Source organism: Crocuta crocuta, unplaced genomic scaffold (genome assembly GCF_008692635.1).
Source record: "Crocuta crocuta isolate KB4526 unplaced genomic scaffold, BGI_CrCroc_1.0 scaffold339, whole genome shotgun sequence".
NCBI classification, from domain to species: domain Eukaryota; kingdom Metazoa; phylum Chordata; class Mammalia; order Carnivora; family Hyaenidae; genus Crocuta; species Crocuta crocuta.
In genome coordinates, this window is record NW_027530357.1 from 1,927,649 (window position 1) to 1,949,848 (window position 22,200).

Here is a 22,200-nt window from a genome sequence, read left to right on the forward strand (position 1 = left end):
AGGGGAAGGGGCCGGCCGCCCTCCCTGCCCACCCCTCCCCCCAGCCAGAACTCGCCGTTAGCGGGGAACAGACTGCGGGGACGGGGTTGCCTTCGGGGGCTGAAAGGGGGTCTCTGTGATGGAACAGATCGCCATCCGCGCGCGCTCCTCCCCGCAGGGTCCCGGCCTCGTCCTTCTAAAAGCACAAGGGGGTTGGAAAAACTTATAGAATGATCGGGGTGGGGGTGGGGTCTCTTGATTTCACTCCACTCCTCGGAGGGAGGCACCGCTAGATGCTTAGGGCCCCAAGCATTTGATCCCTAAACTGGCTCAGAGGGGTCTTTGTGATTTTGCAAACTTTGTCGGCCTGATGGCCGGAAAAGGCCTGGGAACTTTCAAAACTGCGGTTGGTGCTTCCCAGGAGCCACCGCATTGGACTGGCCACTCCGCCTGGGGTAAACGAGAGCCCGGTGTTCGGCAGCATTGACCCAGGGGGTGCTGTACCCAGTCTGCGCCCGGCGGGCTTTGCTGTGAGGACTGTCTTTAGGGGCCCTTGCCTACCTGGTGGAGGGGTATGGGGCCAGGAGGGCATCTGTGGACCGGGAGCTAGGAAGCACCCGGAGGCTTTGATGAGTCCCACAGAGCTCATTCTTATTGTCTTGCCATTTGCCTCAAAAACGGAACTGGGCATTTTCACAGAAATTGGAGAAGGTTTGCACCTCTGTTAACACACCTCCGGTGTGTTTTTTGAAGTCACTATGTGTCAAGTAGCACTTTAGCATTTTCAACCACCTATAAAAGAGGTAGTATTAGCCATATTCTGTGAGTGAAGAAGCTGAGGATTTAGAGTTGCTGATAAGAAAGAATGCTAGTAAGGGATCAAGGTAGGATTTGAACTCCCCTGTGCTGCCCTTCAGAACACAAACTTCCTGTATATGTGCTGCATTGTTATCCTTCCCTCCTTTCTTTCATAATAGAAAAGCTATCTTTTGATATCACTAGATGCCAAGATTCTAGCAAAGCACTGCACACATAGTGTGTTCTTTAATCCGAAGACTAACTTTGTGGGGGAGGCATGTTGTTCCCATTTAAGAGACCTGAAAACTGTGAAAACTTGATAAAAGCACTTACCCAAAGATGGCTACTAGCAAGTAGAGCAGTGATTGGAACTGGTCACTCTGTACTGAAATCTGCTCTTCACCCTGGCCATTCTGCCCCTCCTTCACTTCGTTACAAATATAGTCAGGTTTGCACTGGTCTTGGTCCTCCTTGCTTTTAACCCTGCGACTGGAATCGTGGTAAGCAATTCTGTGCCTGTGACAACTGAATGATGCCTTCGGCTCTGCTTGTCCATCCAAGCATTGAGGCCATTCTTTCTCCAGTCCAGTGCTGGAGAACCGACGTGGTTCTACTAGAGCCCTAGGGAAGACTGAAAGTGACTTCATTGAATATTTACCTCTCTGGCAAAACTGTACCCAGAGAGTGGTCTTTACAACTTAGCTTTCCAAACCATGCTGAAAAGGTACACATGAGAGAGTTCCATATTCCTCACAGAACACTAACTTGAGCCTGATTTTTTAAGTTTATGAACTTATTTTGAGAGGGACAGAGTCCGAGCTGGGTAGAGGGGCAGAGAGAATCTCAAGCAGGCTCCATGCTCATCGCAGAGCAGAGCTGGACGTAGGCCTCAATCCCACAACTGAAATCATGACCGGAGCTGAAATCAAGAATCAGATGCTTTCCTGACTGAGCCACCCAGGCTCCTCCCCAGAGCCTGATTTATTTTTAAATGATTTTCCTTTCTCTAGATTGGATGGTACCAGTCCTTGTTGATTATTAAAGGATTAGTGTGTGGTGGGCATTTTAAGAAACTGCTCACAGGGTTGGGAGAGATATACTGGTGAAATCAGTTATCTGTCAACAATTTTTTTCTGAATTAATCCTCTTACAAGTAATCTGTTTACTGTTTCATTATGATTTCATGTCTAGAAAACCGTGTGATAGCCATAAAGTTTAAATCTAATATCATTAAGTGTCTTCAAAGCAGTAGTGCATCAAGACTGTTTTTCTCAACTCTAGGTTTCCCTTTTATACTTGTTATTCATGCCCCTCACTGGGAAGTCAGTCAGCCTCCTAGGCAGCACTAACTCCACAAACTTTTCTTTGCAGAGATGCTGAGGATGCAATTTATGGAAGGAATGGTTATGATTATGGCCAGTGTCGGCTTCGTGTGGAGTTCCCCAGGACTTATGGCAGTCGGGGTGGGTGGCCCCGCGGTGGGAGGAATGGGCCTCCTACAAGAAGATCTGATTTCCGAGTTCTTGTTTCAGGTATGTTCTTTTCGAACTGAATGAGGTGATGCATGTAAAATACTTAGCACACAGTCTGGCTTCCAAGAAATGTTAGCTGTTACTCTTCAGTGCATGAAACATGGGCTTTCTTTTCAGTAAACTGTGCACAGTCTGAAGCCCTGTGGTCTTGCCATTGAGGCAGGTATCTTGCAAATGAAACTGCAAGGTAGTGAAGCCTTGGTAGAACATAAATTTGCTTTTTATAAAGGAGTTTTCTATTGTTGAGAGAGAACATGGCAAAACCCCATGAGCTAGAATTCTGTAGATGTTTTCTTTTGGAATGTACTAGGTTTCAGCCTTGCTAGACATTCCAGGAGCCAGATTTGAATAACTGCTCAGCCTTGGATCATGAAAAAGGCCAGATTTTGGTGGTGGCTTTGGAATTATATAAAAAAGAAAACAGAACAACTTGAAGTTTTAGGGATTGTATTGCAGATTATAGAATGATACAGAATGAAATGTCTAGTGTTGACAAGTGATGAAATGCCAAGCTCAGAGGTTTATGCCTCTTTTCAAAATAGTAATACAGTGGTGAAGACCTGGGGGCTTCTGCACATTACAGGGGCATTTTAGGACCATGGTGGAGTGAAATGTATTGAAGAACCTGGCACTTTTTTAGATATGAATTTCACACTGTCCAGCAGACTCCCATGGTGCTTAACAGTGATCCTCTCAGTATCTGCCTATCTTGTGTCCCTTTGTAATTTTGTAACCCCAGAACTCTATTCCCTCCTTTAGGATGTCATACATATCTTTTTTTCTCTCCATGCTGCTCTGAAATCCTGCTTAGAAAACTATTAGGAAATGGCTGCAGTCCTGAGCTGTGAGCGGTAAACACAGCCTTTGAGAGCAGGAGCACATTTCCCTTTCATGACATCAGGTAGGGTTGTATAATTCCCGACTAGTTTTAGCGTCTGAGTCTTACCTTTTTCCCCACTGTATTGAAGAATGTTGGTGATCTTTTAAGGTACTTTGTTTAGTTTGTCAGTCATTCACTCCTACAAGAAAACAAACCTCAGGTTTTGGTTGTGTTGTTACCTTCAGCTATGCCTTGGTTACTTCATTGGATGGTTTTAAAATTCCCATGTTCTTAGAACCCAGTAAGCAAGAAATAGTTGGTACTGATTTTATGATTTCATAATGGAAAAAAAATTAGAACTCAAAGTCTTGGGAGTTTGATATTAAATACGAAGGATAGAGAAAGGCTGTGAATCTCAGAGATACCAAACCTATAATGGGGCAGGCTTCTTGCTCTGTTGGAAAGGCTTGGTCTTTGGAAAATTAGCCTAGGACCAGCTTCTTACAATGGTTTACTACACATAGTTTAGGGCGCTTTTCTGGGTTTATGTCCCTATGGTTCAGGACTTGGGGATCCTCAGGATTTAAAAGTAGTGCGTAATTGATGGAAAAAAGGGACCCTAGGTATTGCTGGCTCTTAACGGGTCAGTTAACGTGGCTGAAGGATATGGCCTCTTTATGTCCATGCCTAGGACTTCCTCCATCAGGCAGCTGGCAGGATCTGAAGGATCACATGCGAGAAGCGGGGGACGTCTGTTATGCGGATGTGCAGAAGGATGGAATGGGGATGGTGGAATATCTCCGAAAAGAAGACATGGAATACGCCCTGCGTAAACTGGATGACACCAAATTCCGCTCTCATGAGGTGGGTTCTCCCCTTCTGTTGAGCTTGCGCCTCGGCCACTCCACCTGAAGCTGATCTAGCAGTAGCAACAGGCCGTGCATTTGCCATTTAATGATCTCACAGTACCATTAAAGTGGACAGAGTCAAGGAATTTATCATGCCTAAGCCCTGCAGGGTCATAACAAGAGAAGTGTGCAGTCATAGTATTTTTAACCCAGAGAGAATACTGGTGCAGTCTGTCATAATGTGGTGAGCTATTCTGTGATACCATCCCTTTCACAACTGGTTTAATCTGCAGTGTACCTCTGTGAACCTAATCATTATGGTTGTCCCTCCTCTGGGTCTAGTCTGGGCTCTGCAAGCCAGCCTCATCATCTCAGCTTTTCTAGGTATTGCTATTGGGCCAAGTTGTATAATTCATTTTTCCTTTCCCAAAGTAGTGTAGGATCCTCTTTGACACCTTAGCCACCTTGGCATTTTCTTATAATGACCTTACTCTCCAGACTTAGTTTTTGATGTCTTTCCTTTCAAGAAGGCAGCTGCTACTTTGGATCTTTCTATCTGATTCACATGTTGACTGTCCTTTTGATACGACTGAGACCAAACAGCAGACCAACTGGACTTTTTTTTTTTCCTCTGGTAATAATTGTCCTGACTTACTATAGGATTTCGATGTCTGGGGACATGAATTTCTAGGTCCATTTCATTTTCCTTCCTTCCTGGTTTCCTTTCTTTCTCTCTTTTTTTTTTTAGAGAGAGCAAGTGAGCACAAGTAGGGGAGAGGGGCAGAGTGAGAGAAAGAGAGAATCTTAAAAGCAGGTTCCACACTGAGCATGGACTTGGGGCTTGAGCCCACCACCCTGGGATCATGACCTGAGCTGAAATCAAGAGTTGGCCACTCAACCGACTGAGTCACCCAGGTGCCCCAAGGGTCCATTTCTTTTTCTAAGGATTCATACAGTTTCCTAATTTTATGGCTTGGGAAGTACACAGCTTAACATTGCTTTTACTCAGCCTGAATTTGGAGCAAAAACAAAACAACATCTGGTCCTTAGTTACACTGCAAAGCAGAGTCTCAGTAAGGATAAATCCAATTACTAACTTCACCTAGGGAATTCCACATCTGACTCCATTCATCTTAGCATCTTTAGATCCTGTGAGAGTGTTGGCTGAGGGCAAAGGACCTAAAGACAGGCCACTGTAGGCGTGATTCCTCTGTCACTCATTTATTTCTCAGCAGAATTATTCTCTGAACTTTGGTTCCTCGATATGCAAAACAGGACAATAATAGTACCGTCTCATAAGACTTGCCAGGAAGCTAACTTATGAGTATCTAAATTATGAGTATCTAACCCAGGTCCGGACACCTGAGAGGTGTTGAATACTGGTTAGCTTCTCCTATAGGTACCCATCCTCAGATGCATAGATGAGGTGGCAGGGGATTGAACTTTATGGCCTCTAAGACCCTTTCCAGTTCTTAGATTCAGGAGTCAGTGGTAGTAATTCAGATATGTTAATCATAGTAGCTCATTTATGACGTGTAGTTGTCACCTTGGAATAGATTATAACATTGTTTTCCTCATGGTTGAAATGCATTGTTGAACATACCTACGTGATAGCATTATTGTGAGGATTTAATGAGATGACATCATGTCCGACAAACAGCAAGTGCTAGGTACTTAACTGTTATTGTCAGGCAGCCATGTTAAGTTTTAGTGTGCTGTATTTTTCTGAGTCTTAACATTTTGCTTCTCTCTTTTTGTTTGAATTTCAGGGTGAAACTTCCTACATCCGAGTTTATCCAGAGAGAAGCACCAGCTATGGCTACTCACGGTCTCGGTCTGGGTCAAGGGGCCGTGACTCTCCATACCAAAGCAGGGGTTCCCCACACTACTTCTCTCCTTTCAGGCCCTACTGAGACAGGTGATGGGAAATTTTTCTTTATTTTTTAGGTGAACTGAGCTGCTTTGTGCTCAGAGTCTACATTCCAGATTGATGATTTAGTGTCTTAGGAAATTTTTTTAATTTTTTTTTTTAAGGAATAAAATACATAATTTCTACCAGGGCCATATTGGCAGTGAAACATTTTAAACTGCAGAAATTGTGGTTTTGGTTCAGAAATAAGTTGTATATTTTTCACCCCTGATTATGGGAAAAAAAAATCAGTGCTGTGTCTTTGTGGGTTGCTCTACTATGGAGATCAGCAGTTACTGTGACTGAGTCGGCCCATTCTGTTTAGAAATATATTTTAAACGTTTAGTAATTGACATGTGTGGTTGTCCTTGATTAAGTTAATAGCTTTCACTAAATAGGCACACTGATTTAAGAAAAAAAAAAAAGTCATTGAGCTGTAGAGACAGCTGTGCCCAGTTGGTAAGGAGCAGGAGTGGATAACTTTATTTGGGGACAAAGATAGTTGCTATGATGGTGGTTTTGAAAATTTCAGTCCCAAGGGTTGGTTCAGGCTTATAGTTTAAGGCCAAGCTTATAAATGAAACTGCTTTACTTAAAAAAAAAAAAAAAAAAAAATTTTTTTTTTTTAAGTTCATTTAGTTTGAAAGAGACAGACACAGTGTGACTGGGAGAGGAAGAGAGAGAGAATCCCAAGTAAGCAGGGCAGAGCCCAATGCATGCTTGAACCCATGAAAACTGAGATCATGACCTGAGCTGAAACCAAGAGTTGGATGCTTAACTGATTGAGCTACTCAGGCACCCATAAATGAAGCTGCTTTAAAGAAAAAAGGAGCATTTAAGATAGGGCAAAGGAATGAGAAGAATAAAACAGCCTTTTTAAAGCTGGAAGCAGCATAAAGATCATTGGAAAATTCTTAAAACCATCTCTGTCAGTTTGGAGGGGGAAAAAAATCTCTTTAATTTTTGGTTCTATCACCTTTACCCCTAAATCTGTTTTACTTATCTTTGGTATCTGAGCTTTCTTAAAACAGAAAACAAAGCAAAAAACTCCACTATCTTGGATTCTACTCAATTCAGTGATCATGGTGGGGATGGGGATTGGGGAGGCTACTTTGTTCCAGACCTGGGACTTTCTGTTAAAAAGCCACTTTATTGAAGTATGATTGACATGTAAAAAGCTGTACTTATTTAATGTAAGTATATACCCATCACCACCATCAAGGCTATAACCATAACCATCATGTCCCAAAGTTTCCTCCCTACTCCTTTAAGATTTATTTGTGGTGAGAACATTTAATATAAGATCTACCCTCTTAGCAAATTTTTAGTGTTCAATCTAGTACTGTTAGCTGTTCCAGGGCTGTTTTTATCGTAAGTTCTTTTCATAAAAACTATAGCTGTGGCAAGTATCCCTTTTGCATGTAATCACTTTGTGGGATGGTGGATGATTGTAGGTTAGGAGTTCCCAAGCTGTAGAGTCTGCTTTAAACACTCTTCAGATCTTAGGAGAAAGTTATTCTGCTCCGACAAAGTGGGTACCCAGGAACAAATTCGAGTTTGTTTGGTAAAGATACAAGGTTTCTCAGATGGACAGAAATAGCAACTGAAAAGTACAACACAGGATGTCACATAGTGATCAGATGCACTAATAGTTACGTAAATAGAAAAATTCATTTACATACAGTTTGGTAGACAGTCTTTTGGGGAGGAGATAAATTAGGAGGATAGCATCTTACATACTGAACAGTCTGTGAATAAATACTTGATCCATTTCCTCAGAAAGTGACAATACCTTTTACTTCCAGTTGCAGCAGGAACCGATTGCCTTGTTTTGGCTAGATATTTCCCAATTCTGTCTTCAGAGAGTTAGTTACTGAAAAATACTTAACCATCAGTTTTTTTCAGGTGACCGAAGAAAGTGGAAACATCAGTGTTCATAGTAACAAAATACTATCTTTGGGCTTCTGCGAATAGCTAGTCAGTTGTGGGAAAAGGGCTCTTGTTCATCCTGCTTTGACAAAGAGATATTACCTGTTTGAAAACAGTAACAAAAAAGGATGTTATAGCTGAGCCTGTTTCCCAACTGGCTCAAACGAGCTAACTTCTCACTTGGTTTGTCATGAAAAATAAGCAATGCAAATAGGTGTAGCTACTACCCTGTTTTCTGAGGGTCTGAAAGAATAACAGTTACAAGTGAAGCCTAATAAATGCATACTTTTCAATAAGGAGCAGAGATAGGTTAGCCAGTTATGTGCATATAGGAGTGGAAGGAAGGACATTAATGATTGTGAATTCACTTTGTCCCAAAAAGCAAAGTCTGACACAAAGTTCTATTTGAGAAAGAAAGGTCTGCTAAAATAGTGACAACTCTCAGGCTCTGAGAGAGATTATAAAATCTTTTCTCTCCACAGTTAATCTGAGGTAGTTTAGTGAATCAGAAGCCTAATTAAGAGTTGAGCCCACACTTTTTTTCTTTTCTTTTCTTTTTTAATTTTTATTTTAAGCAGGCTCCATGCTGGATGAGGGGCTTGAACTCAAGACCCTGAGATCAAGAGTCACATGTGCTCAGGGTGCCTGGGTGGCTGGGTCGGTTGAGTGTCCACCTCTTGATTTTGGCTTAGGTCATGATCTCATGGTTGTGAGATCAAGCCCAGTGTTGGGCTCTGCACTGGGTGTGGAACCTGCTTAAGATTCTCTCCCTCTCAAAAAAAAAAAAAAAATCACATGCTCTACCAACTGAGCCAGCCAGGCATCCCAAGCCCACAATTTTTTAAGCTTGCTTTCCCATACTTGCTTCAACCAGAGCTTTCCTTTAACTGACTGGTCTTGATCAAAGAGGTAATTCCNCTACTTAGAATGGTTCTCCTCTGAGGTGATCTGAATGTGAAGCTTGCACTTGGAAAACCAGCTACCTGAGTGCTCAAGCTCATATCCCCACATGTCCGGAAGGGTGCAGCAGTTCTGCATTCTGAAGACCCACCCATCTGTAGAGGAGATAAAACGTTCAACCCACCCAGGATTCTGGCTTTTATTATTGGCCCAGAGTTATTTTTAAGTTTTCATTTAAAATAGTCACAGTAAATATTAAAGATGCAAATCTCAACTTCAGGGTTGCAAACTGATGGCTCCCAGGATGCATCTGGCGTGCAGGTATGTTTTGTTTACGTGGTGTCTTTTTTTTTAATCTTTGAATTAGTTCCCATGCTTAAAATTTGGAAAGAACCCTGACACACAAAAATGCCAGATGTCTGGGTTCTCTGGGAAAATAGGCTCACATTACTGCTGGGCCCTGAATGAGGAGCAGTGAATGCCAGTTGCCTCTTTAGGCAGAGTTTGAGCTCCAGATGTGCCACTGGATACACCCCTCCCCACCACAGGCCCTTTTTGTTCATTCCTATTACAGACTGGTCCCTAGAAGGAAATATGACCCCTGGGCTCTACTGCCATCTTAGTCCCACCACCTGTATTTGCTTTATACTTTTTCCCCCACTATTAATAAATATGTTTTTTTTTCATTAGGTCCAATTTTATTGAGATATAATTGACATACAACACTGTATAAGGTTAAGGTGTACAACACAATGATTTAATATATGTATATATTACAGAATGATTACAAGATTAGTTAATATCCATCATCTCACAGTTATAATTTTTTTCTTATGATGAGAACTTTTAAGATCTACTTTCTTATCAACTTTCAAATATAGAGTACAGTATTGTAAAATATAGTCATTCTGCTGTACACTGAAGTTTGTACCTAGTTCCCACTTTACTTTTCAGAATACTTTCATATAGCAGATTTGGGCCTCATAGCTCCTACTGTGTTCTTAGTTCACTGAGGGACAATCAGTTAAACCACTTTGGGCAACACCTACCTGGGGGGGCCACAAAATACTCCTCCACAACTCGATGGGCATTTTGTAGTAGTTCTTCAACACAGTTGCCTTCTACCACATTGTCAGATCTCAAGTATAGACATCTACAAAACCAGAAGCTCAAGGTTACCTTCTCAGAGAACAGGTTTCTAAGGCATGGGTGGAGAGGGTCAAGGATGGGAAAAAATAGCAGCATATTCTTAGTTATGGTTACTGCTCAAAGATCGAGGACTTCTTGTCAACAGTAGACCAAATAATAATCGCCAGTTTATAGATTCTCTCAGCCACTCAGGTAAGTGATAATTATTCCTCAGAACTGGTATGTTCAACTATGGGTAAACTGCTTTTGGTGGAGACCGGTAAGGCATTTACAATAAAATGTGTTAAGTCTAACAGGCGAAGCTTGCCAAGGGAATAGAAAGGGGCATCTGTGTGAGGAACAGGTATTCAGAATAGGTGATGTCACTGCTAAAGGGTGGGGAAGAAACCACTGGATTGGTGGGATAAGTGGGCTTTGAGGCAGGTGAAGAAACTTGATCAAGAGTGGTTATAAGTGACTTAAGGATATTAGCTCCTAAGTGACAGGACTGGAGTCTGAGCACAGTTCTGTGCCCCTTGTACCCCTAAGATGACAGAGTTTTTTCCCTGTAGCCACCTTTATGAATATGAAAGTATCTGCCCTTGCATAGTCAAGAATCTCCCACTGTTCTCTGGGCCTGTGGCCGCATTAAAGTATCCAGATGGCAAGCTAGTGAAACAGAACTGGAGTTGAACATATCTGTGGGGCTTCACTGCTGTTTGAAGGTTTACAAGTGCGTGGCAAGATGTCTGAGTCTACTTCCATATACTTGAGCTGAAAAATAAGCAGACTGTCAGTCACTGGTAGGGGAGCAGTCAAGCTCGTTATGTTTTGAGCCAGACCTGGACTGAGTGCTAAACCTAACAGGACAAAAGGGCAAGGACGTTTACATGGACATCTAGGCAAAGGCTGCAGAGGGCTAAGCTGTCATAATAAGGCTCTTTTAGGAAAGGACTAGTTCTGTTTCTTTTGTGGCACCCACCCTAGGGCTAGACACAATAAACATGATATGGACTGTAGAGGGCTGGAGTCTGTTCCAGGATCTGGCACTGTCTTAACTGTGTGGCCTTGAAAAAGCATGATCTTTCCAGACCTAAACTTTCTTGCCAGGAAAATGAAGGTTGCACTTGGATTTTTTTTTTTTTTTTTTTTAAAATACAGGGGCTTAAGAAGACTTGGAGAACAAAATAAAAATTACTATAAAGGTAACCACTGGACCTTCTGGAGTTTATATTTCTGTTGAGTGGTATAACAAAATGACTAAGAGCTTGGGTTCCTGAGTCACAGCTGAATTCAGATCTTAGTGTCACACATGGCACATTTGCAAGTTACCTATCCTTTCCATATACCTGTTTCCTTATTTGTGGAATGAATGCTTCACAGAATTGCTGGGAAGATTAAATATTGAAGATCTGATAACGGCTGGGCCTGCATTCTCACTGCAGTAAGAGATGGGTGCCAAATACCACCTGCTCCTTTCAGAAAGAGTGCACCCAGGCACACCTCAGTCCCACCACTCAGAGTACACCTATGCACTTAACCTGCTGTAATCACGCATTATGTGCCCAGTCTCTATAGACTGGAGACTGCGAAGTGTCCCAGGGCACTTGAAGAGTTTGATGAAGTAAGACTCTGCTATCACCAATAGGTGGTGGTGAAAAGCTACTGCTTCCCCACAGTAGATGTAATAGTAATGGATTTATTCACTGATTTGGTAATCCGGTTTCCTATGTAAGGGATGTTTCCAGGAAAAAAATCACTCTTTCAAATACCACACATTTTTATCTAAATACTGTTTATGATGGAGTTGTTCCCAGAAGAAACCCACACCTTCCTGCTGTCATAATCATAGAGTACTGAACCCAGGGTCTCTGTGAGGGTGGCACATCAGTAGTTTACTTGAAAGTCACCTAACTTCTTGACCTCAGAATCACATACAGAAGTCCAAATAAAGTCCATATAAAGACCCGATAAAATTTTTAGATGCCTCTCAATTACTGATTGACTTAATGTCTACCTCACCTCATCGCTCAGGGTTTGACAAGAGGATTAAGCCCAAATGCTATAGGACACCCAATTTGATAATAAGTCAACTATGCCTCTGGGCTAATATTAATTATGTACTTCTTGGAAGCACTGAAAAAAGTCACTTGAATCTTTATGCATTCTGGTTCAGATGAAAAATCCTGATTGAGAAAGTCTATGAACTAGAAATCCTTGCCCTCTAAAGCTCATAGACATGGTAGGGGCGCCTGGGTGGCTCAGTCGGTTAAGCATCCGACTTCGGCTCAGGTCATGATCTCACAGTTCGTGGGTTCGAGCCCCGCATCGGGCTCTGTGCTGACAGCCAGCTCAGAGTCTGGAGCCTGTTTCAGATTCTGTGTCTCCCTCTCTCTGACCCTCCCCTGCTCACGCTGTCTCTCTCTCAGAAATAACATTTTTAAAAAATTAAAAAATAATGGGGCGCCTGGGTGGCTTAGTTGGTTAAGCATCCGACTTTCACTTGGGTCATGGTCTCACGGTTCATGGGTTAGAGCCCCGCGTCGGGCTCTGTGCTGACTGCCAGCTCAGAGCCTGGAGCCTGTTTCAGTCTGTGACTCCCTCTCTCTCTGACCCTCCCCTGCTCACGCTGTCTCTCTCTCTCTGCTAGAAAGAAATAAAACATTAAAAAAAATTAAAAAATAAGTAAAGCTCATAGACATGGCACTTTAACCAGTAACTGGGAGATGCTACTAAAAAGCAGTTTAATGGAAAGCACTATGGCAGCACTGAGGAAGAAGTGCCTCTGTCGGCCCTTGTACTGACCTAATGAGAGTTCTGCTGCTGGTTTTGGGCTGCCAGGAATCGTTTCTCTGGACATCACTCTATTTCCATCGATAAGCCTTTTTCCTCCCTCCCAATCAATTTCTAGTTTGAGGCACACTGGAATGAAAGTTCATCAACATGGCTAAGAATTTTCAGTTCAAATACGATTATGAGGGACAGCCTAAGCACTGAAGTATATGGCTGCAGTCGGAGCTGTCATCATCTGAGTCCATTCTGAGTTGAGATGAGAGAGAATAAAGGTTCTAGAGGTTGACTTTAGATGGCATACCTACAACAGTATTTGATAGTTGAGGCTCTGAGTTCCAAGTAAGTCCCGAATTCTCTTCCTACACCTGTGAAACTTTGGGGGCATATTACATAAGCTTTCTTCATCTATAAGCATATACTAGTATTTACTCTCCAGGTTTATATGTGACAACTGAGATAAACTATGAAATCTTAGCACCTGGCATGTAAGTGTGCTAATGCCTTTTAGCCCAAACCCAATGATAAGAGAAAGGTATTAATATGCCATGAGATTTCTAAACCAGTCAGTGCTTTTACAGCTAGTGTGGCCTAAAATGGTTTAACGCTGGTCTTAACTGGGTTCCATTTCAAACATCAGTGAGGCAGTATGTTCAAAAACATGAAAGTCCTATAAAGTCTACATCTAGTTTATGGCAAGACTGCCCATCACTGAATACCAAGTCACTATTCCAGCTACCAGATCCAAATCCCTTTTCCATAAGTTCTTCCCTGACTAATAGCTGCATTTCTTTACAGTTCCCCTCTAGATGATCAGGGAAATTCTGACTCCTCTTTGTTCTTCTATTTGTTCCTTTTCTAAAGATATTATTAATAAAGAATATTCCACATTTACTGACTGCTCGGTGCTAGATACTGAGAACAAGATGAGCAACAATAAATCTGCTCCCTGGAACATGGATCAGCAGTAGGAGAGGGGCAGAGAGTCAAATATTACAAATAGGGGGTTCCTGGCTGGCTCAGTTGGTAGAGTACAAGGACTCTTGATCTCAGGGTTGTGAGTTCAAGCCCTATGTTGGGTGTAGAGATTAATTAAAATAAGTAAATATGACTTAAATATGTATGAACACATGTAAAATTATAGCTCTATTGAATATCATGAAAGACAGGTCCTGAAAGGGAACCTGACCTGACAGAGAAGAATGAAAATCTCCCTGAAGAGGCAGTTGAAATCTGAAGAAGAAAGGAAATTCAGCAAAAGAGAGTCATGGGAGGGATGAGGTAAGGATAAAGGCAAAGGCCCAGAGTCCCAAGAAGGAAAAAGAATGGAGAGCTAAAGGAACTGAAGGTGACAGCCCTGTCTTGGAGGTGGGCAGGGGCTAGGTTAAATGATGTGTTGCAGGCTCTGATGAAGCTTTTGACTTTAACCTAAAGAACACCAGAGAGCCACCTGAAATCTTGGGTAAGAGAATGACATCAGATTGCTATTTTGAAATGCTATGTAATTTTGGGCAAATTGTTTGAGTTCTGTAGATCTGATCATCAGATTACAAGATAGAGAAAGGATGTGAAGAAGTTTTTGAGAGCATGTGCGCAGGGGAGGGGCAGAGAGAGGGGGAGATAGAGGATCTGAAGTGGGCTCTGTGCTGACAGCAGAGAGCCCAATGTGGGGCTCCAACTCATGAACCACAAGATCATGACCTGAGCTAAAGTCGGATACCCAAACAACTGAGCAACCCAGGAACCCCTAAATTTTTTTTAAAAAAAGTATTTTCTAAACTTCTTGGGGCTGCAACTGATGACCTCAGAGATCAAGGATCATATGCCGACTGAGCCAGCCAGGTGCCCCTTCTTGGCTTTTTTGTTGTTGTTATTGTTTTTGTTTTGTATTGTAAACAGATTTGGATACCCTGAATACTCCTGCATACACCTTGATGCACTTTTACAGATATTTCCATAGGGGTCACTAGGTCAGAAAATATGTGCAGGGCATATTTTGAGACAAAGATCCAGTAAGTAAGCAAATCAAACATGAGCTCACATTCTATTAACAAGGGACAAGTCAACAAAAATGAGATAATCAAGAAATAGAAGAAAATCCAACAAGATAAGGAGTCAGTGATCTGGAAAGGGAGAGGACATTTGGAGAAGGAGAGGACTTACAGAAGGCAGATGTCAAGGAGACAGGTTATCCAAAAAAAAAGAATAGCAAACACAAAGATCCTACACAAGGAACGGATCTGGAATGCTGGAGAAAGAGTAAGGCAGCTAATATAGCTGCTGTAGAGCAGTATGTCCGAGGGGTAGGCAGGGACTCTGAGGTAGGGCCTTGAGGTGGTTACCATTTCGAACATTGTTCTTGTTACACTGGGAGGCCTGGAGGATTTAAACCGAGAGTGAGAGGATCCAGAACGAACAAGGGAAAGAAATGAAACCGCTTACCCCGCGGGGGGACCGTGGGCAAGTTCTTGCAATTGGCTTAAGCCCTTTTCCCTTCCGTGAAAGGACACACTAATAACCGCCACCTCAAATGGCTGCGAAGGCGCAACAGACAAGGGCTCGGGGTACGCGGCCTCGAGTGTCTACCTGTCCTCCAGTACTGATTCCATGGGCTCCACCCCGTCCGTGTCCACCGCGTGGAGCCGGTCGGCAAAGGCGATGGCTTTCTCCAGTCGTGCCACGGCCTCTTGGCTGCCGAAGTCCACAAGCGCTAGACGCTCCAGGTGCTCGATCACCTTGGCGGTGACACGGCTGTTACCCTGGGCGGATGAGGCGGGGGGTGGGGGTCAGGTGGGGGGGACCCGCTCCGTCTCCTGACCAGCTTCACCACCCGCCCAGACATCCCCGGCCTTTACCTGAGGATCCGCCCTGGAGGTGAAGCCCCGGCGCCAGCCCATCCAGGACCCACGGCCCAGCCACACCGCCCGCGCCCACATTTCTCTCCTCGGCCGCCGTAACGCGTCCTCGCGTAAAGTCGAGGGACGCGCTTAAGAGTGACGACATCAGAGCGCGCCGCCACTGTCGTCGCCGCCATGAACAGCGTAGGGGAGGCCTGCACTGACATGAAGCGCGAGTACGACCAGTGCTTTAACCGCTGGTTTGCCGAGAAGTTCCTCAAGGGGGACGGCTCCGGGGACCCGTGCACCGACCTCTTCAAGCGCTACCAGCAGTGCGTTCAGGTGAGCCCTCAAGTGGCCTCTTGGCCTAAGACGTCCCGGGCCACACGCGTAGTGTCTTGCGGGGGGTTGGAATGGGGAGGGCGAATAGACGCCTCAGTGAGGGCAGTGGCAGGAGCTCTCTCCCCACCATCACTACCAGGCCGCCTGGTATGTCCCTGAATGACAAAGTGAAGTATTTTTTGCAGTGCTTTACATCTTACGGAGCACAGTGCATCCTTTGGTTCATTTGGCGCTCATCCTAAACTCGCAAAGTGGGCATAGTTCTTATTTTGTACGTGGTACACTCAGGCCCCCAAACAGGAAGTGATTAATGCAAGTTCGCCAGAATCGTTTCCTTGATTTTTGCGGTCGTGCATTATTCCACTATTAACGTTGGAGGAGGAAGCGCGGTGTTAAGTGTCTCTGGCCTGTGAGACATGGAAGGTCTCATTTTGTTGTTCTGATTCCTTCATCGGCCTCTTTGATTTCTGAGCTGCCAACCAGCTAGGAAATGTTCATTCCAGGTCAATGAATTAGATTGTAAGCATGGCACTGGGCACAGTACTAGCAGTTAATTTAAAACGTCCACGGGGTAATTCCAAGTTGCTGTCTTTTTCCTATTTACAGATGGCAAAATGAAGCTTGCTTAAGGTTACAGTCAGTAAGTCCTGGGATGCAGATTTTAATTTGTGTCTGTCACAGTAGAGTGGAGATACTGTTTAAATTCCATGTTTGAATCTTGACGTTTCCTCACAACACCCTTCCATTCTCTCTGTAGTCTTACATTTAACTTCTTCATAATGGTACTCAGGTTTTAAAAAGTACAGGTCTTGTGGGGCGCCTGGGTGGCTCAGTCGGTTGAGCATCCGACTTCGGCTCAGGTCATGATCTCACAGTTCATGGGTTCGAGCCCCACATCGGGCTCTATGCGGACAGCTAGGTCAGAGCCTGGAGCCTGCTTCAGATTCTGTATCTCCCCCTCTCTCTTACCCTCCCCTGCTCACGCTTTCTCTCTCTCTCTCAGAAATAAAATATTAAAAACAAAATAAGTACAGGTCTTGAGTCATGGTTGGGTGGGTATTTATTAGTCCAATCGGATTTACTTCTATACCATCATATTTACAAAGTTTGGTCCTCAAGCTTCATATAGACCTGTATCATGTATTTTTCCTCCTATCAGAAAGCAATAAAGGAGAAGGAGATACCTATTGAAGGACTGGAATTCATGGGCCATGGCAAAGAAAAGCCTGAAAGCTCTTCTTGACCTTGACAGTCACCTTGAAAATGGACTCCTCGAATCAGGAAACAGAGGACTCTGGATTTCATCAGTTAAGGCTGTGAAAATAGCCATCGATTTGATGAGTTTAAGAGGGAGGAGTTTTCTTTCCTCCTTAATTTCCTCTCACTTGTAAAAGAGGACGAACCGTCACTCTTTGCTTTGAGATGATTTCTCACTTACTCTGGCATCTTGCTGAACTTTGTGTGCTAAAACAATGATTTCTTGGGATTATGGTTGCAGTACTTGGTCTGGGATCAGCTTTAAGTATCCTTTGTATGTGAACACTGATAGACTTGTCAGGATGATCAGGGTTGCTCTGAAGGACATTAGGTACATTGTACTGGGGTTATTCATGGAAGCAGTCGGTTAGAATCTCTTTGCTCTCAGGGAGCTAATGCTCTGAAAAGGGTTCCCAGCACAAGTTTTAATCAATGCTTGGGAGCACGGCTTTATTTTTATATAATAACTGTCAAGATTGCTGATGGACTGGGTTAGCCAAGAGGAAAATAGCTTTAACAGAGTTCCCTGCCTTAAGAAGAGATGTCAGATTTCAGATTAAGATGTGAAAGCTTGAAGAGTGTTGCAGTAAAAACCGTTTCAGAGCTCATAGTGTAGTTTAGGGATTAAGATTCTTGGAGTAACTATGGAGGAACATCCTAAATTGCAAAGATTTGCTGTTGCCAGCCTTCAACCCGAGTCAGTTAAGCCAACTTGTATCATCATAAAACTGCCAAAATGCTGCATCTGGTTAAAGGGGAAAAGAGTTTGCTTTATTTGCCTTGTCTACCCACCCTGCCCTGTAATGTGTATAATCATGAAAATGGAGTAAATTGTAACCTCTAGTTTCATTATTTGCCCCCTGGAGAACCCAGGGCACTTTATGGAACAGCCATTACACTGTAACTCCACATATCCCATATATACACTAAGGGAGGGTTTTGGGGTTTTTTATAATTTACAGGTGAAAAATGAAGATTCATCTAAGCTAAATAGTGTGCTATAACAGTTAGAAACCTCACTGATTATCTAAAGTTTATTCCCACAGTAAGCTACACAAGTAACTACCATGCTTATATAACTGCACAAAAAAAAATGCCAGGATCAGGTGAGCATTTACATACTTTGGAATGTCAGGCTATCACCAAAATTGCACCTACTGAGTAATTTGGTTCACATATATATACCCAATAGTATGAAACAGTTTACAGAAGGCAAAGATTCTATTATCCTATTCAGTTTACCAATGACTACTTTGTATTTAACATGACCAGTCCTTAACGTCATGTCACGACATTCTACATTTATATTTTGACTGGTTACAGTCCATTATACAAGGATTAGAAGAGATCACTGGAACCCAGTTGAGGGATGCCTGACAGCAAGCCAAAGTTAAGTACATCTTCTGACCTCAGCCTGGCCGCAGGCACAACACTTCCAGAGTGATTTGGAAGCACATGCACAGGCTGTGGTTAGATCACTAAATGGTAAAGATAGCAGGGATCCTTTTTTCCCGACTGTAAATGGCTTTCATGCCTTGTGTTCCCATATGCCTCACCTCTGTGGTACTAGTTTACTATGTGTACTATGCAATACCAAAACCTGGTAGCCTCTTGAATCTTACTACAAAACTGTCTGGTTGAGCCTTAAGAATAAAACCAGCTCCAAGCCAACCACGTTCTTTTATTGTAATTGCTACTGCGGGAATAATTTTTTCTGATTGTTCTTTATTCTTCTTTGGCTTTATCCACTCCATAAAGTGACTCCAACTATCTCGGCTACGTCAAAGATTTTAAATTTTGGAGAAGAATTAATTGCTTTTTAAGGGTGACTTTGTTACTATTACTATTGTTTCTCCTTAATTCTTAATGCTACAGGAAGGTTTTAATTCCAGAAACAAATAAAGCCAATGGTATATACAGAAATGTGTCATGCTGCCTTGATTTCTCCAAAAGTTTGACCATTCCAGCCTTGAGGGTACTGAGAGGTGACCCCAAGTAAGAATGTGAACTTGATTCCTTGGAGAAAATTATCTGAGTATTCTTCAGCTGGTGAAATGGGACAAGAGAAAGCTAGGACACAGGAAGCACTTCCTCTGGAGAATCAAAGATACTGCTTTCAGATGTAAACTGCAGGTATTCTACTGGCCAGTCAATATCTTTGCCACCCAGAGTCTCTCAGGACCCAATCTTGATACTTAAATTAGCTCCACTCATGGTCTCTTCACTTTACCCACCCCAGGCATAAGAAACCAAGGACAGGGGCACCTGGGCAGCTCAGTCAGTTAAATGTGTGACATCAGCTCAGGTCATGATCTCACAGTTTGTGGGTTCGAGCCCCGCGTTGGGCTCTGCTGACGGGTTAGAGCCCAGAGCCTGATTCAGATTCTGTGTCTCTCCCTCTCTCTGCCCCTCCCCCCACTTGTGCCCTCTCTCTCAAAAAAAAAAAAAAAAAAAAAAAGATTTAAAAAGGGGCACCTGGGTGGCTTAGTCGATTAAGCATCCAACTTCAGCTCAGGTCATGATCTCACGGTTCGTGGGTTCAGGCCCCGCATTGGGCTCTTTGCTGACTGCCAGCTCAGAGCCTAGAGGCTGTTTCAGATTCTGTATCTCCCTCTCTCTCTAACCCTCCCCTGCTGACGCNTCCCTATAAACACTTTCTACAGGCCTATAAATGGCAGCCATAAATGTTCACAGCAGAAACAAATAACAATGCTGATTTTGGAGGGAAAAACACGACCAAAGAATGCAATTCTCAGCTCATGGACCGATGTAAGTTATTTATTTAAGCCATCTCCTGCCATAAGCAAATGGATGGAAGATCAGGATACTGGTCATCATCTGATACAAGTAAGGAAGGGGAGTTTAAGGTCCCATATGCTTTTCTGGTCCGTGTGCAGAGTCATGGTCCAAACCAGCGCTGTGGTCCCCACTGGGTAGTGGTCCAGGTTCTCTTTATTCATCTTCATAGCCGGTTGGAAGTGGATTCACATGAGAGTTATGGAATAGAGTATGATTACCATCTCCCCAGGGAAAGGGCTGTGGAGTAAAGACGTCAATTAGGCAATTCCAGAAAAGAGTTTAGAAACAGTACTGCCATCACCTGCTTAAGATACAGGGTATGCGACAGACAATACCTGGCAAATTCTTACCAAAAAAAATGTGTTTTACGAATCACATCACCTGTATCAGAACGGAAGACGTGGATATGGAGGAGGAGATGCTTATTTAAATGCAGACTTCTGGGCTTCACTCCAGAAAAACAAATCTCTGGATCGGAAACTGCAACCTACCCTCCTCAATTATTTCACATGCTCCCTTTGAAAAGCATTGCTCTAGGGCAGTGGTTTCCAACCATGGATGATTTTGCTCCTCCAGGGGTATTGGGCAGTATATGGAGACAACTGGGGGAGGGCAGCTAGTGGGTACAGATCAAGGATGCTGTTAAAAATCCCAAGACTCACAGGATAGCCCCTTGCCCCAACAAGAACTATCCAGCCCCAAATGTCAATAGTTCTGAGGTTGAGAAATCCTGCTATATGGCTTCTACTGTACAAGGGTGGGAGGGGGGCTCAGACTCAAAAATTCTTTCTGAATCTAAGAATCCAGCTTAAGCTCTATAAAGCCAGCCTACCTGAGCTAAATGATGTTAACAGTTAAAGTGCCAGAAGGGCCGCTTGTTAAGAATGCTTAAAACAAGCAACGGAAAACGAATGATTACATCTATATCAACAACAAAGGACAAAACAGTTGAGAAGATAACAAGCAGAAATAAAAACAGAAGTCGCTAGTCTCTTCGTTACGCAGCTGGTACCCTGTCAGACGCCCAGGTCCTAGAAAGGTGAATCACCTTTTGGCTCTGCCTCCCTAAGGGAGATTCCCAAACCTCCAAGTCATACAACCAACAGTTTCAGAACAGCACAGAAGACAGAGGTGGGATCGTACAATAAGGCAGGGCACTTATTGTATGACCTTGAAGAAGAGAAACAGATGTGACCCCCAAGTCTCAGTTACCCTTACATAAAACCGGAGAAAATAAAATTTTATTTGTGAGCATTAAATGAGAAACTGTTGTCCACGCCAGGCACACAAGTTTTTCGAGAATGAAGACCCTGCACCAGACACCTGTAATAAAAGGAGAACGGACAGTCGAAGAGCCTACACAGGCGTACCTTGGACCTGATGCGGAGATGGGGGTAGGCGACGAACTCGGGTCTCTCGTGCTCTCCGTGATGCGACTTCAGGAAGACGTTCAGCATGCTCACTCCCACGCCAGGAAGAGCTACGAAGTAGGTGAGGGCCTTCCACATGCGAGCTGCAGAAGGGGGCACGACCGCTCAGACCTGGTGTGGCGCCCGCCCCGGTTCTCACCCAGCTCCCTCAAGGCCCCAAGCCAAGGTCACAGCCCTGCCCCGCCTCGCCCCCCCCCACGGGAGACCCCCCACGCCGACCGCAGCTCCAGTACCTGAGCCCTCCTCGCCGTGGGCGCCACTCGACATGGACCGCCCCAGCTGTGCCCCGGACCGACCCAGCAGCCCCGAAACGCGGGACACAGCCGCGACCGCCATTTTCGACCTGCACAGCCTCAGCGCCGGAAGCGGAAGTAGAGAATGGGCCGGGGGGCGGGACCACAACCTCAAGAGTAAGCACCTATTGGGCGGAGCCTTCTCGCCGTCCCTGGAGGAGCCTGCGTACTATCAAAAGCCTCGGCGCTACCGATCTTAAGAGAGCATGCGCTCTGCACCTTCCGTGTGCGCGCCCCTCTCTCCGTACAGTCCGCACCCGGGTGGGGCTAAGCGAGGCTAAGCGGGAAAGGTTTAGGGAGCGCGCCCTGGCATCCGGGAGCGCTGGCTTCGTTGCCGTCCGTAGACAGTAACTGGAGGTTCTGAGCTCAGAACACCCCATCTCAAATGCGATTCCCGTACCTCCCCGCTCTGTGACGTCATTTTTTCGTCGCACTGGACATAATAGTCGTCGTCATCATTATTTGTTTGTCTTCCCTGCTAGAATATGAACTCTCTGATGCCAGGGTTTGCGACCGCAGCATTCCCAGAGCCTGGCATCGTACCAGGAACGTAGCAGGTGCTCAATACAAATTTACTGAATCAATGACTGAATGAGTGAATAGTAATGG

General features: G+C 44.1%; 4 protein-coding genes across 4 annotated transcripts in view; 2 read left to right on the plus strand and 2 right to left on the minus strand.

The window, feature by feature from the left end:
• SRSF9 (serine and arginine rich splicing factor 9) overlaps positions 1-6,239 on the plus strand; it is a 7,066-nt gene extending 827 nt beyond the window's left edge. The window contains exons 3-5 of the mRNA XM_077766044.1: positions 2,149-2,309; positions 3,821-3,993; positions 5,747-6,239. Coding sequence (XP_077622170.1) covers positions 2,149-2,309; positions 3,821-3,993; positions 5,747-5,890 — 478 coding nt within the window. The 3' untranslated portion in view covers positions 5,891-6,239. The remainder of the gene's footprint in view (positions 1-2,148; positions 2,310-3,820; positions 3,994-5,746) is intronic.
• A 243-nt stretch (positions 6,240-6,482) lies between these two features.
• On the minus strand, positions 6,483-15,603 carry GATC (glutamyl-tRNA amidotransferase subunit C). Its single transcript, XM_077766007.1, has 4 exons — positions 15,489-15,603; positions 15,220-15,392; positions 9,765-9,868; positions 6,483-7,917 (listed from the first exon to the last, which is right to left on the minus strand). The coding sequence occupies exons 1-4, from the start codon at positions 15,567-15,569 to the stop codon at positions 7,865-7,867; spliced, it is 411 nt and encodes a 136-aa protein (XP_077622133.1). The 5' UTR covers positions 15,570-15,603; the 3' UTR covers positions 6,483-7,864.
• A 49-nt stretch (positions 15,604-15,652) lies between these two features.
• TRIAP1 (TP53 regulated inhibitor of apoptosis 1) lies at positions 15,653-18,992 on the plus strand. The gene is made up of 2 exons (XM_077766008.1): positions 15,653-15,812; positions 16,972-18,992. The coding sequence occupies exons 1-2, from the start codon at positions 15,666-15,668 to the stop codon at positions 17,053-17,055; spliced, it is 231 nt and encodes a 76-aa protein (XP_077622134.1). The 5' UTR covers positions 15,653-15,665; the 3' UTR covers positions 17,056-18,992.
• An 834-nt stretch (positions 18,993-19,826) lies between these two features.
• Positions 19,827-21,675, minus strand: COX6A1 (cytochrome c oxidase subunit 6A1). The gene is made up of 3 exons (XM_077766009.1): positions 21,532-21,675; positions 21,239-21,381; positions 19,827-20,105 (listed from the first exon to the last, which is right to left on the minus strand). The coding sequence occupies exons 1-3, from the start codon at positions 21,632-21,634 to the stop codon at positions 20,022-20,024; spliced, it is 330 nt and encodes a 109-aa protein (XP_077622135.1). The 5' UTR covers positions 21,635-21,675; the 3' UTR covers positions 19,827-20,021.
• Between the last annotated feature and the right edge of the window lie 525 nt (positions 21,676-22,200).

Excerpts from the sequence above, each read along its gene's own strand:
- GATC (XM_077766007.1), bottom strand. The coding sequence starts at position 15,569 with ATGTGGGCGCGGGCGGTGTGGCTGGGCCGTGGGTCCTGGATGGGCTGG. Across the intron at positions 15,393-15,488 it reads CCTCCAGGGCGGATCCTCAG|GGTAACAGCCGTGTCACCGC; the intron begins GTAAAGGCCGGG and ends TCATCCGCCCAG. Across the intron at positions 9,869-15,219 it reads GAATCAGTACTGGAGGACAG|ATGTCTATACTTGAGATCTG; the intron begins GTAGACACTCGA and ends CTGGTTTTGTAG.
- TRIAP1 (XM_077766008.1), top strand. The coding sequence starts at position 15,666 with ATGAACAGCGTAGGGGAGGCCTGCACTGACATGAAGCGCGAGTACGAC. Across the intron at positions 15,813-16,971 it reads GCTACCAGCAGTGCGTTCAG|AAAGCAATAAAGGAGAAGGA; the intron begins GTGAGCCCTCAA and ends TCCTCCTATCAG.
- COX6A1 (XM_077766009.1), bottom strand. The coding sequence starts at position 21,634 with ATGGCGGTCGCGGCTGTGTCCCGCGTTTCGGGGCTGCTGGGTCGGTCC. Across the intron at positions 21,382-21,531 it reads CCACGGCGAGGAGGGCTCAG|CTCGCATGTGGAAGGCCCTC; the intron begins GTACTGGAGCTG and ends CCCCTTCTGCAG. Across the intron at positions 20,106-21,238 it reads ATCTCCGCATCAGGTCCAAG|CCCTTTCCCTGGGGAGATGG; the intron begins GTACGCCTGTGT and ends TTTACTCCACAG.